Source organism: Poeciliopsis prolifica, unplaced genomic scaffold, assembly GCF_027474105.1.
Source record: "Poeciliopsis prolifica strain line A6 unplaced genomic scaffold, Auburn_PproV2 SCAFFOLD039, whole genome shotgun sequence".
Lineage (NCBI taxonomy): Eukaryota > Metazoa > Chordata > Actinopteri > Cyprinodontiformes > Poeciliidae > Poeciliopsis > Poeciliopsis prolifica.
In genome coordinates, this window is record NW_026562414.1 from 5201622 (window position 1) to 5215793 (window position 14172).

The 14172-nt window shown below is 37.5% G+C and overlaps 2 protein-coding genes across 5 annotated transcripts in view; both read left to right on the forward strand.

Moving 5' to 3' along the window:
• Nucleotides 1-14172, forward strand: part of LOC129375430 (protein FAM184A-like) — a 171616-nt gene that overhangs the window by 109031 nt on the left and 48413 nt on the right. The window contains exons 19-22 of one of the 4 annotated variants that reach the window (XM_055054504.1): nucleotides 2877-2994; nucleotides 3666-3770; nucleotides 6355-6605; nucleotides 11576-12496. In XM_055054504.1, the coding sequence (XP_054910479.1) occupies nucleotides 2877-2994; nucleotides 3666-3770; nucleotides 6355-6605; nucleotides 11576-11657 (556 nt within the window). In that variant the 3' untranslated portion in view covers nucleotides 11658-12496. Of the gene's footprint in view, nucleotides 1-2876; nucleotides 2995-3665; nucleotides 3771-6354; nucleotides 6606-7973; nucleotides 12497-14172 lie in introns of those variants that run through there. The other 3 variants (XM_055054506.1, XM_055054505.1, XM_055054507.1) reach the window with 3 other exon arrangements.
• ptrhd1 (peptidyl-tRNA hydrolase domain containing 1) lies at nucleotides 13454-14064 on the forward strand. The gene is made up of 2 exons (XM_055054508.1): nucleotides 13454-13701; nucleotides 13795-14064. The coding sequence occupies exons 1-2, from the start codon at nucleotides 13492-13494 to the stop codon at nucleotides 13963-13965; spliced, it is 381 nt and encodes a 126-aa protein (XP_054910483.1). The 5' UTR covers nucleotides 13454-13491; the 3' UTR covers nucleotides 13966-14064.

Consider the following 14172-nt stretch of genomic DNA (forward strand, 5'->3'; position numbering starts at 1 on the left):
AAAAAAACTAGTTTAGTGTTTAATGTAGTTCATCTTCCTGGAGAAAATATCTCATCTCTGTTATAATTTCCCATAAAAAGTTACATTTTCCAGCATTTTTAAGTTGGTTTATGGTTAAAAGCTCCAGCTCTGCTGAAGTTAAGATAAAAAAAATTACCAACTCATATATACTTTTTTGTTTTATTTTGCCCAGGAGCAAAATAACTTTTATTAATTTAAGAACATAAATATGTTTATAGCTGCAGATGTATTTTTTGCTACAACCAAAGGAATGAAATGTTATTGCACTTTAGGGAACAAAATATTTGTTTTCTTATTTAGAAAAAGAATTAGATTGTTTTTTTTTTTTTTATCTATTAATGTATTTCAAACGTGTATAAACAGTACTTAAATTTAAAATCTACAGAATGTATATATTTTCATGTCTGATTAATTAATTAATCAGTTAATCGTGAAAATAATTGTTAGTTGCAGCGTTAGTTCAGTTTATGGCTTATCTTGAATCTCAAATGTTTTTATTCTCCATCTTTCTGACTTTAATTCCTGTTGATGCTTTTGTGTTTTTTGCTGAGGGGAAAATTCACTTTTCATAATTTAATTGAGAGCAGCACAAATCTATCTTAACAAATTGAGTCAGTTTCTACCTGATCAATCACTTTAACGACTTCAGCTGCTCCTTGTTCCCACTGATAAACAGCCAGTGAGGCGGCTGCACTGATCGGATTTAAATCACATTTTAACGTTTCATCTTCCATTTGGGTCAAATAAATGAATACACAAGTTAATCACTATATGTACAAAAAAAGAACAATTCATTCAGATTTTTCACTGTAAGTTACAAAACTAAATAAAAGTTTCCTACATTTCCTAAAGTGTGCATCCAGTAAAGTTTTATTTGTATGTTTTTATATTTTCAAGCTTTGAAATGATAAGAAAGGCTAAAGGAAACCCGAGGCAACACTCTGCAAGCCCAGGCTGACGGCTTGTAAACACTTTGAAGCCTCTGAGAGTTTAGCTCTGTTTTGCTCTTTGTTTCAGAAAACTCTGCTCCAGTTTTGAAGTTCTCTTCACAGGGTTGTTAGTTTTTTTTTTTTTTATGAAAACTTCTTAAAACATTTATATTTCGCATCAAAAACAGATCCTGAGTTTGAGTCTTCTGGTGTCTCTTGCCAGTTAATAGTTTAGAAGATGTTTGCTTTAATATGGACCGTCAGCTCATCTGCATCGTTGGTCCTGGTGTCTCTCATCTTCCTCTTGACAATAATCTGTAGATTTATGTACATTTTTTATTATTTTAATATCGATTAATCGACCCATCTGACAATTAATCAATTATTCTCACAATTAATCGGATGAAACAAATGGATATTCTGGAGATTTTTCATTTAACCCTTTTTTGTACAATATTAGAAATGCACTAAAAGATTAAAATAAACAAAATAAATAAATAAAAAACATTTTATTCACTGAACTGCAATAACAGCATTCCTTTAGCGTATGCCTGATCAGTTACACTAAATTAGTTGACCATTATTTTTAATTAAAAAAAGGTACATTTTACATATTTTTCTACTTTTTTATAAACTTTTTTGTGCAGTTTTGGTTTGATTCCTGCTCTGAATTTGTTGTTGTTTCAGCAAATAGTCTTATTTTGAGTCTTTATGTTCTATGAATGACTAATTGATGACTAAATTAGTTGATGAGTATTTCAATAATCAATCGTTTCAGCTCTAACTTTAACCTGCTTTTGGCTCAATGTTGCATCTATACAGCAAGTGTTAAGGCCTTGCAACACAAGCAGCTGCTAGAAAATATAAACGCTCAACCAGAAAATTAAAAGGATAACAAATTTTCCTCCTGAAATTCATGTTTACCTCAAAGTGAGTTTCAGTTCATCAACTTTCACAATCCGCTCCTCAGCACCTCTGAGGTCTTTACTGTTTCTTATCAGCGGTTCCCTGCAGTGGATTTTCACCCTGCAGGATGTGTTGAATAGCAGGTTGATGGTCTGCAAGCAAACCAAGGCCTGAAATAGAAAAACAGCATCATAAATGCCAGGATGAAGCAGACTGAAGTGGGCCTGTCGTGACCAAGGCTCCCCCTGTTCCTCAGGCTCAGGAGAGGATGCTTACATTATTGCATTCATGTGCAAAATCGTTCCACATTGAACATTTGGCCTCAGTTTCTTTTTGCTCTTAGCAAATTCAGATGAAGTTCAAGCTGCTAGTAAAAACACATGGGCATGAATTCACTAAGATGAGCCAACAGCTCTTTTCTCCCATCGTTTTCTGCACTCTGTACTCGACTCACACAGCAAATAGCACCAATTATCTGCTGGTGGGGAAAACCTCATGAAGTCCTGCAGATGTGAAGCAAAATTATCTTTTTTCTGAGGCTGACAGAAACGTCCATCCTCTGATCATGATGAAAGCCTTCCTAATAACCAGAGTTGTGCCAATTAGTCGACGAATCGATTCTTTTTTCTGCAACGACGGTTTTCTGGGCCAGTCGACAAGTCGCTATCGCGTGACCAAACTGATTTTTCCATGGGAATAAAATAAAGTGAACTAGTTCGTCAGAAAGCTCAAATTGTATAAATATGGCAATAATTTACCAAGCAGAAACTGAAAATATTTCCCGTGAATGTGGCTGATAAAGCCTCAACTATCCACCATTACCTAGCAACCCCAACAGAGTCCCAGCATGTTTGGTTGACTGGTTTTACTGCCAGTCAACCAAACACTAGACACTCTAAAAGAAAAGTGTGTTGTTGTTAACATACCGACCAGAGACAACTTGCTGCATTCTTGTTGGTTGTGCAGGAGGCTCCACTTCTGCTTTTCAAAGACGAACCATCTTGTTTTGTTCTCCCGCAGTTTGGAGGGAAGCGAGGAGAAGTTCAGGAACAGAGAGAGTCGACCTGAAGACCTGCAGGTCATCGCTGAGCTGAAGGAGATGGTCACCGAGAGAGAATCTCTCGTCAAGAAGCTGGTGGTAAGAAACCCAGAAAATGACAAATGTTTGACTTTTATCTTTGCAAAAAGAAAATGTAGCTGTATCTCACCCAAATATTTCATATTCATGAATATTACTTTATGTGAATGAGGCGGATTGAAACCGTTTGGTTTTAGTGCTTCGTTAGTGAGATATTTATAGAGAAGTGAGATTTCTTTCTGGTTTGTACAAATTTTCATGAGGCAAAATCCTTAGAGAGCGTGTGTGTGTGTGTGTGTGTGTGTGTGTGTGTGTGTGTGTGTGTGTGTGTGTGGTGTGTGTGTGTGTGTGGTGTGTGTGTGTGTGTGTGTGTATTTTCCCACAGCAGCTGGAAAAAAACTGTTTCAGCAGTTTAGAAACAGCAAACGGAATTTTGTCCAGTAATAAATAAAAAAATCAGAAAGTGAAACGCAAGAGGAATAAATATTTTAAGTTTGCTCCTAACCAGATTCTTTGAAAGGTGAAAAGTTGAAACTGAAAGTGCCGGATTGAAAAGTCAGCAGCTGTTTCTGCAGATTTTATGAATGCAGGAAAAACTGCAGAGCCAACTCTGCGTCTTAGTTGGAAAACTCCACATGCACAACTTATTAAACGAAATGAAACGCCTGCTCTCCCCCTGCGAGTCCTCTGCTGCTCCACTGCCTGTCGGCTAACGGGAATTTCTCCTCCAGGACGACAAGAAGTTTTACCAGCTGGAACTTGTCAACAGGGAGACCAACTTCAACAAAGTATTCAACGCCAGTCCAAACGTAGGAGTCATCAACCCTCTCATTAAGGTAGGCCCTGCAACGCAGTGATGCTCAAACAGCACCTTCAAGCTTTTTTACCTGCAGATCAGGCAGCAGGACGCTTAGGTTTTTATACTCTGATTCATTTTCCCCATCACAACCGCATTTTGAAGCATTTTATTTTTAAAACCTGAAAATCGTGGCATGCATTTGTATTCAGAGGAATTGCAGAAAGAAAGCCATGAATCACATCTAAAGTTTGCAACAATCCATGTTGGAGACGCTGGAAACAAGTTTGTAGAGGAGAAAACCAAACGTCATTCCCATCAGAACTCATGTCACCTGGATGGAGATTAAATCGAGATTAAAAGAGTTCGAGACCAGAGCTGAGATTCAACTTCCAGCTGAACCAAAACATAAAAATAAGAGCGACCAGCTTAGGCTACCCGACTGAGACCCAAATCCGATTTTTCACCACCAAAATATTTAATTTGAGCCACTTATGTAAATGTTATTAATTCATACACATAACCGATTGTTTTCAGAGTCATGTCGCATTGATGTGAGACATGCGTTATGAAGCTGCGCCCAAATAAGCCAGACGCTGTAAATCAGATGTAAACAACGGCTGACCGTTATATTTATGAAGCGAGTTTCTGAATCCTACCACCACTAGTTCTGACTACGTATCCAAACTGATTTCGCTGCATGTTGCTGCTCTGTAAAAGGCCGCAGCTATTCGCTGTACTTTTGTTATTGCTTCAGTTTTCTTGTTAGATGAAGGAAATCGATCCTCAGACGCCTTCATGGCAGCCATTATTAATTCGCTGATATGCGACGCCGGCGTTCTTCTTCTGCGTGTTCAAGTCACTTTGGGGTCGTGAGAAATATGAACCTCGTAAAAACATGTTTGAGCAAAGAATCAGAACGGAGAATTAAGACCTGGCACATAGCATTAGCTTAAAACACAAAATGAAGGTGCTGTTTCGTTTATCGTGATAAGAGTTTTGATTTGTCATTGTCTCAATAAATTTCAGTGAATAATTTTTGAAATTATTTTTGAAACGCTCCAAAACTGCCCTTATTGCCAGGATTGGTAGTTTACTCCACTGTTTCTTCAAAATCAATTGAAAATCCAGCGTCTGTGCAGTTTACTACTTCCTGAAATGGTGCATTAGAAATGGGAATGTTTTGTGTTTGTTGGGCTGTAATTGCTGTGACACAAAGTCAAACACAAACCTAATAGAATATTTTATACTGGTATCATAGTAGTACCTCAAAATAAAACTTTAAGTCCATAAAGTGTTGACTCTGAGTACAAATACATGTTACAAATTTTAGACTTTTATTCAGAAATAAATAAATTGGATTTAAAATGTTTTCACGATTTAAAACTGTTACAAGTTTTTTTGTGTGTTAACAGCTTGAAGAAGTTTATTTAGGTGTCGTTATTTCACATACAGGTGTATTTTATAAAACATCAGGAAAAAGTTTTCACCTTTGAGTTTAAAATCTCCTGGACTTTTGGGTTTTAATGTCAATACAAGTTTTATAACTTCCAGTGTTTGTTTTTTTGTCGTTGCGTGTGTTTTTTCCACACACCGCTGTACGTTTTCTGTCCCTCCTTTTGTTCGTTTCTTTGTGTGCGACTCTTCGATCGCCCCTCCTAACCGCTTTTTGATTCCAGCTTTCCTTTGCTTTCCAAGCCATTTGCTGGAGCGAGATGTTTCCTGCTTTGACTCATCTCTTCATTCCGCTCAGAGCGACTGCTGCTTCCTAAGACCTCCAGACTGATCCATTCTGTCTGCTGCAATCACTATTTATCAGGATCAAGTTAGCCGCTGCTCTTTCCTGTCGCTCATCAGCTGGATTTCTGCTCCCTCCAGAGCGGGGACGTCCAAAAAGAGTAAAATATATAAGAACGTTTTAACTAGAAAAAGAGACTTGTATCGTCTTCTAGACATCCACAATGATCTGTAAATTATTTCTGCTAGTACGTTTTATTAAAATATTGTATATTTAGATTTTTACAATTGAATATTTTTGCTTTTTTTAAAGCACAAAAAGTATACTCAGGAGTAGCACTACTTCAAGAAGTAAAAAGTGTTTAATAAGAACCGAATGACTGGTCAAATTATCGTTTAATGTTTAAAAATGACATAATCATATGGCCCACAATATAAAACTGAATAGACATTTTTGTATTTTAAAGACGAAAATGACAATAATTCATAATGGTAACAAAAAATAACAAAATTAGGCAAAATAAAATGTTTCCAATTCAGTTTATTTCATAATAAAACTGATAAAACTTTAACAGAAACTGCAGGTTTATGTCTGTGGTGAATTTGGCTTGAAACATGTTTTGTTTTTCATTCAGTGGGAGAAAAATCCAGAAATTTTACTCAAGAAGAAGTAAAAAGTACAGCATAGTAAAAATACTTGTTACTATCCGTCTGTGTTCAAGACAAAATGGCTGCTTGTAACGTCTCAGTTTGTCTCTGAAAGTTTGGACAGCCCTGCTCTGGACCTCCCGGTGCCCCGTTTGGTTTCCCCCTCCCTCATTTTAATATTTTTCTTTACCGTTCCCGTTTTGACCCCGGTGCCCCTCCTGTTCTCTGTTTCTGTGTAGCAAAAGAAAAAGAATGAGAAAGCAGCAGCCAGCAGATTGAGCAGCTCTCCTAATCTCAGGGTTCTGGAGGAGGCAGGTGTGGGTTTGGGTGTGGTCGGCTCGGGGACCGGGCAGACCCTGCAGACCTCACCCCTTCCCCCGCCCAGCCGCCTAGAGCCCATCCCCAACTCCCCCCTCCACCACCTGGAGCTCAACTCCAACAAACCTCTAGCCCCGCCGACCCCTCCCACCGAACCCAAGAAGTTCATGAGGTGAGACTTTTCCCGCCGACGGCAGCGGCTCGGCAAACCGTCCGACAGAAACTTTCTGAGCCGAAGCTGGCCTTTAATGTGAAAAAAAATCTAGATTCTGATTCTACAGTAAAGTATTTTAAGTATTTTTACTCTGCAGTCATCCTGAGATCTCTTTTTAAAAGTTAGCATAACTAAGAGCCTAAATGTTGCTGACCTCCATGTTTGGAGCAAAACGTTTGTTTAGTTTATTTACCAGGTGAAAATGAATAAATAAAATGGCTTTTGCAGTTATAATTAGAAAAACAAAAAACTTCGGAATATTTTCAACTTGACATTTTTGGCCTCCATGCTGATAAATATGAGTTCAAATGAATCCATATTTACATTGATTTATTACATTGATTTTTGATCCATTTTTTTACTTACTCTGGTATAAATACAATTACTTCAAATTTACTAAAGAGGAATTTATTTATTTAAATCAGTCAAAAACATTTAATAATCAACTATTGTTTTTTAAGAGCAGCTGTAAACGTGGCTACTGTAGTTAGCTCAGCATGCTAATGCTAATATGCTACTAAATCACAGTTTTGAAAATGTTATTTAATATACGTGTGTTTCTAGTTTAATGTACACAGATTAAAGCATAATCAAAAATATACAATTTTATTACCATTTTACTGAAAACAGCCTCAAGTTTTAGGTTTGATTTGTTGAAGATTGTCTGCGCTCCTGCTGTGCTATTGTGCTAACTCTTTCGATGATCACATATTAAGTCACCTTTGCTAAAATTATTAGCATTAAAGTGTGAAAAAAAAATAACAAAATATTTGTCAAGTTATAAACCAAACCCTTCCCAAGGTTTAGCCAGTTGATTATATTTACTGAATGATTCTTGTTTAGCATGGCTAATGTTAGCATTAGCTATTCAGCTGCATTAACCTCCACATTTCACAATAAATCAGAACTTCATCACTAAAATTACTGTAAAAATCACATAAAAGTTGCTTATTGCAAAAATATTTAACAATTTTAAAACTTACAGTTCAGTATTTTGGTATTTTAGTAACTTCTTTGTTTTCTATAATAACTTAAATTTGTTTGTTTTTGCCTTTCTGGTTAAAACAAATTCAAAAAACAATGCAACTTAATATTTGAACATTTTAAATATAAATGAGGCTTCTAGGGCAGTAGCAGTGGATAAACTGTTCCTCATAGTTACATAAAGTTAATTTATAGTTTTTTCGATCACTTACGTTCTGTGTTTTACTCAGTTTTCCTCTTCAACAAGGAGGTTCAGCAAACATTCAGCTAATGAAACCTGGAGATTACTTTCTGCCTCCTAAGGAGGCCTGAAATTCACCGTTTTCACTGCTTCTGCTGCAGCACTGCTCCTTAAATAAACCACCAATATTTAAGGAGCAAAAATACCAGCTGGACACAAACACCAGAGTCCCACACGCGACTGAAGCTTCAAAGAATGGCGTTGGAATGCAAAAGGGGCATGATGTTTTCCCTTTAAGTTTCCTTTCCTCAGTCGTGTGCGTCAGTGTGTAAATGTTGTCCGCATGCCTGCAGGTTTGTCTTTTGTTTCAGGAAGTTATAACACTTGTCAGCAATCTTTGTGGTTTCTTTATGTTGTTGCATTTTGTCATTTTGTGATTTTTCATCCTCATCCAAAGTTCAGCATGATGCTCTTTCCTTCCCGGCTCCGAAACATGATGGTTGTCGTCATAAAAAGTTCTGAACTGTTGTTTCTGTGACCTCTGGCCTACAAACAGCTCTACTCTGCGGTCCAACGAGCGACTCTCTTTGTTTTGTGGCATCTAGGTGATGAATTACGTGACACATGAACACATGCAGTGGATCTTTTTGCATGGCAGCTGGTGTTTTCTGATGGGAGTGTTTAAGTGTGTAGCATGTGTGCTGCATGCTTTCCTGCAGTTCGTTTCAGGAACAAAACAAGATGGCTGCTTTGCAAAAGCTTGGGACAAACATTCACACACACCGAAATGATTTTAACGATAAAAAAACAAATGTTCTGTCCCAGCGCTACAGCAACACATTAACACACTTCAACCTCACAGTCTGAGATCTGATCATGTAGATTTTACTTCATGTTTGAAGGTCTGTTTTTCTTATTTTAGTGAAAATATAATGAATTCAGCGTAAATGGCCACATTTTACTTCATGACTTTTAGCTTTTAAATTGCCATTGTACTAAAACCAAATAACTTGATGCTAATTCCCATTACTGTATGTCTTTTCTGTAATTATCGTACAGAAAATATTTTTCATTTAAGGAAGCTGTTTTTTTAACAAACCAGGTGAAGGAAGTGAAACAAAATCCATACATTTATTTAAAATTCCCGTTTTGCATGTTTTTATTCTTCCATTGTGATTTTTGCTGCTCCTAAGAACAGCCCAGGCGCTAAACAGTAGATTGTTTATTGGTGTCTGGAAAACGAGTTTCAAAAATCTGCCGATTGTTACGTCGCTTTCTCTTCACCGTTACCTAGCAACCCAAGCAGAGTTCCAGCAAGTTTGCTCAGCTGGTTTCACTGCTGACTTACCATCCAGAAACCGCTTGCTGCATTCTTGTTGGTTGTGCAGGAGGCTCCATTTCTGCTTTTCAAACATGTACGTTTGTATAATTCTGTATCTGTTTGCAACGTTGAGTTGGGAGGAGTGGCCAGCAGCAACTTATTTGGATTTAAAGTGACAGGTTGCCCTAAAACAGCTCATTCTGAAAGGAACTCAAAGCTAAAATCTCATTATCTAAGAAGGATTTTGTGCAAAAGAATGTGATTAACATGTTTTGTTTAGACCATAGACCTATTCAAACATGTTCAAGGAAGCACAGTAAGTCACGTTTAAGTGTGATTTGTTTTTAAATCGATGTAAAGCGTCTAGTCAAAGGTTGCTTCAGGTTCCTAGCATCAGTCGATGTGATTTGAAGAGATTCCAAATCCTCATTCAGCCCCATTTCACCTGCGTTAGTTTCTGTTCTCAGATGGGACGAAGCTCCTCTCAGGGATTAATCACAGCAGTTATTTTCACATTGTTTGAATTTCCAAAGAGAATGAAAGAGCTGATGTTGTTAATTTAAAATCTTAGCCGAGGTAATTTGAATTTCTGGAAATCTTCCATCCTCTCGGCCATTAATGCAAAGAAAAATCACTTAATCATCTCTTATCGTCCTCCCTCCTCTCTTCTAGCTTCCTGCAATGTTCATTTATCATCCTCTAATTTCTTTTCCACATTACTCCGTCCCTTTTCCTGCCTCTTTCCTTATATTTCCTCTATTTTACTCTTTTCTGCACAACTTGTCGTTTAAATTTCGTTGTCTTGTGAAAAGAAATCTGCTAAACTAATTTAATATATTTATTATCTGGCGGTTTAAACGGCGCTCTAGAGCTTCAGATTGATTCATTATGCTGAAGTCAGCAGGGAAGGGATTTGCTTCCTTGAACATGAAAAATAGCAAAAACTTTTATGTCACTGAGGGATTCTGGGACTGTTTGTTTTCGAAGTAGCCAATTAAGGAAGCAGGAACGCCTAAAGTAGGTGTTTGTTTTTAGCTCTTAACCTAATTAGATGAAACTTTGGGGAACATGTTTTCACCCCAGAGACACTTGGAAAATTAAAACTGCAGCTTCTTGTCGTCACATGGATAAAAATACCGTCAGGGATCAACGTTTGTCTCAAAGTAAAACAGGAGGAAAGAAAATTCACATAATTCTAATGAATCAGTTATAGATGGTGGAATAAAACAGTGAAAAAGCACTTTCCCCATTACAGATTTCTTCTTTTATCACTTTTCGTCATATTTACATGATTAAAATTTGGATTTCAAACCTGAAATTATGTGAAGAGTTCATGCCTGACGCGTCGTTGTGAAACCAGTGAAGCGTTTCAGAAAAAAGAGCATTTTTAAGCACGGTAGTGGCAGTGTGATGGATGAGCCTGGAAGAGGCTGAATTAAAACGGTTCTGTAAAGAGGAGGGACAAAATTGCTCCACAGATGTAAATCACATCTGTGATGTTGTTGTCACAAACACTTGATGGTGGCAGATATTAAATTAAATATTAAATAAAAATTAACTTATTTTTTCCTTCTTAAATAATAAAGTTATTATGAAAAACATTGGTTTGTGTTCACTCAGCTTCTGATATCTGGTGCCATTTGCAGCCCATGTATCATCCTATGCTGCCCCCTGGTGGACTCAGCTGTGCACTGCGTGCTCACCATCTTCAGGGCTGAAACGATTAATCGTGATTAATCGTGATGAATCGATTATTGAGGTCATCGTCAATTAATTTTCTTATCAATCATTAACTGGAGTATAAAGACTAGAAAAAGATGATTTCCTGAAATAACATTCTGAGCAGAAATTAACTTTACAAAACAATAAATACATTTTGCATTTAAGATTACAAAAGAATTATCTAAATATGTTCAACCCACCTTCACCTGGTTCAAACTCTGTAAAAATAAAGAAATATTCATAATAATCAATAGATCAGCCCAGCAAATTTTCACATGTTGAGCATTTTAGCAATTAATTCATTATCTGCTACAAATACTAAGAGTTTCTAAAATTACACTTTATTGTCGTATTTTAGGCAACAAAATGTTTTTTTAATTAAAAATGTATTTGCTTATTTGCATTTTCTTGCGTATGTCTAATTTTGCAGAAATTGTCAAATGTAAAATCTGCAGAAAGCATTGATTATTCGCCAGAATAATCGATCAATAAACTAATGGTGATCTGGTTAAAGTGTTGCTGTTTGGTGCTGAGAGACGTCAGTGTAGTCTGAGAAATCCTAACAGGAAACACAGATCATTAAATCCAAAGTTTTATTCAGATCCAATTAGACACGAAAAGCGTTTTTACTGAATGAAACTCTGGACTCTCCGTTTGGCTGCGGCCCGGTTTGTGATTTAACTCTGACTTCCTGTCTGACTTTGTGTGCGACTCCTGAAGCCCTCCTGAGACGAAGGACTCGCCCATCGACCCGGCCGACGCCCAGCGCCAGGAGTGGTTCGCCCAGTACTTTTCCTTTTGACTGACCAGAACTTCTAAAAGGATTCAGCATGTCAACCAAACTTAAAGAGATAAAAAAAACAAAAACAAAGACGCATTAGAGAAAACAAAAACAAAAAAAGAGAAAAATGTTGAAACTATTTGTTATTTATTGTCATCTTGGGGTTTTGGGGGTCAGTTCACCTCAGATTCAGTCGGCTGCAGTTGGAGAATCGGTGAAACGCACAGAACTTGATGTCATTAATTCCCATTTTGGCAGAGCAGTTGGAACGAGCGTGAACTGAGCCCGGCCCGATCATCACGCCGACCTGATTTGATTGGCTCACTGTGGACGAGTTTCTCTCTTAGTACAGTGGCGATAATCATCCGTACGTTCGATGTTTATTTGGTTCTGTTTCTTTCTGATTTCTGTTGCGGTTTCGTTGAGCTAGGAAACACCGAGTGGTGCGTCATCATGCTGCTAAATGCCATAGTTGGGTTAAAGTGAGAATAAATATATATAAAGAAATAAATGGTAGGTTATTGTGCTCTCTCTCTCGCTCTCTCTCTGTCTGTATGTGGGTTTACTGCACACAGCATCTTAGACTAGGAGGGCTGATCCAGGACCAGTTCCCCTCCTCATTTCTGGTGACATTCACCTGATCCTAGATCAGTTACCATTGACAGCAGGCTCGGACTTTAGGACGGTTTGTTACAGCTGCGTAGACGTTTCAGCAGATTTTGGTAGAATATTAAAACCTGTTTGTATGGTTGTCTGTCTCAACACAGATATAATGATGTCTCACCGATTTTAAAAACAAAAATAGCATTTTATATTTATAATATAATGTGTATGCTTAATAAAGATTATTGTGACATTTAGCTGCACTTGCCTGTCATTTGTCTGTCTGAATTTTTGAATTAAAGTTTAGTTTTGTCTTTTTTTGTTAAGGATCTCCAGTAGCAGTCAGTCTTGCAACAGATCTGAAGATGCCTCTGTTAAAACACTGTTGCTGTTTGAAAAAGATGTTTTTTCCAGCTGCACAGCGTCTAAAACCGTCCAAACATTCAAAGATTCAACCAGTAAGTTTTGAATAAAAGGCGACAGAACAGAATATAACATAACATGAGCAGCGCAGCTCTAGGATTTCATTTTATAATTAATAGATTAATTATAACATGTTGTTTTTGACCATTTAGGCTACAGCGAATAATTATTGCAGTGCTCCACATTCCTCAATATAACAAGATAGTTTTTCATTAATGATTAATATTATTTCAGTGATTCATTCTTTAGCTCGAAGAGATAAAAGGTTGTTTTTTTTAACAAATTTTATAATATTCTATAAAGTACTGCAATAATAATGATAATCAGTTACTTTATTGAATATAACTGCCTTAAACTCTGAATTATCCAATAACTCATGTGAAAATGTATTTGAATTACTAGTGGAAAACTAACTAAATATCAAAATTAGTAGTACAAGTAACAGAAATGTATTTAAAATTCATAGTTCAAATAGTTATTTGTTGTTCACTAGTTAACTATTAAAAGCATTTTTCTATTTAAAATGTTCAATTTTTATTTTATTTTTTGGTCTTTTTATTTAGGCCACAGTTTACCTGAAGCGTAAAACAATACAAAACTCTTCATTAAATATTACCATTTTTAATTCTTTGATATACAGGCAGTAAAAAATAAAATTACTTTTTATTCATGATTATTAGACATTTTTTATCTTTTCAAGTCCATACTTATCTAATTATTAAAGTAACGGTATAAAAACGAACCGCTAGGGGGCGGTATTGAAGTACGTCCTGGTGACGTCAGTCAAACCCGGAACATAAACAAACCAGCTTCCGGTCACAGATTGAATATGGCCGCCCCCGGTGCCGGTGCTCCCAGCCGGCTGGTCCAGTACGTGGTGGTCCGCTCGGACCTGGTCCACCAGCTGTCATGGCCGCTGGGGGCCGTCATCACCCAGGCCTGCCACGCCGCTACCGCCGCCATCCACCTGCACTACGGAGACCCGGACACCCGGCGGTACCTGGAGCAGCTGGACGCGATGCACAAGGTGGTGCTGGGGGTGAGCGACGCCGCGAGCAGCGTGTAGCCCCTCTCCCCGGAGATGGAAACGGGTCCAGTTGTGATTGAAATCCGGGTTGTTTTTGCTCCGCAGGCCCCGGATGAGGCCGCTCTGTCCGGTCTATCGGACTCCCTGACTCAGGCCGGAATCTCCCACAAACTCTGGATCGAGCAGCCGGAAAACATCCCCACCTGCCTGGCCCTGAAGCCGTACCCGAAAGAGACGGTGCAGCCGCTGATGAAGAAGTTCAAACTGTTTAAATAATGGAAAACGACTGCAATCTATAAGTGTCCACTGGGGGGCGCCAAGATCAAGCTACACAATGATTCCATGTTTACATAAATAAATCCTTGAATGCAGAAATTTCTGGAGAAATTTGTCTTAAAATAATTAACTGTTACTTTAAAATCAACAGAAACGATAAAACTTTATGCAGTATTTTTGGTTTAGGTCAATCATAAAGTGACATAA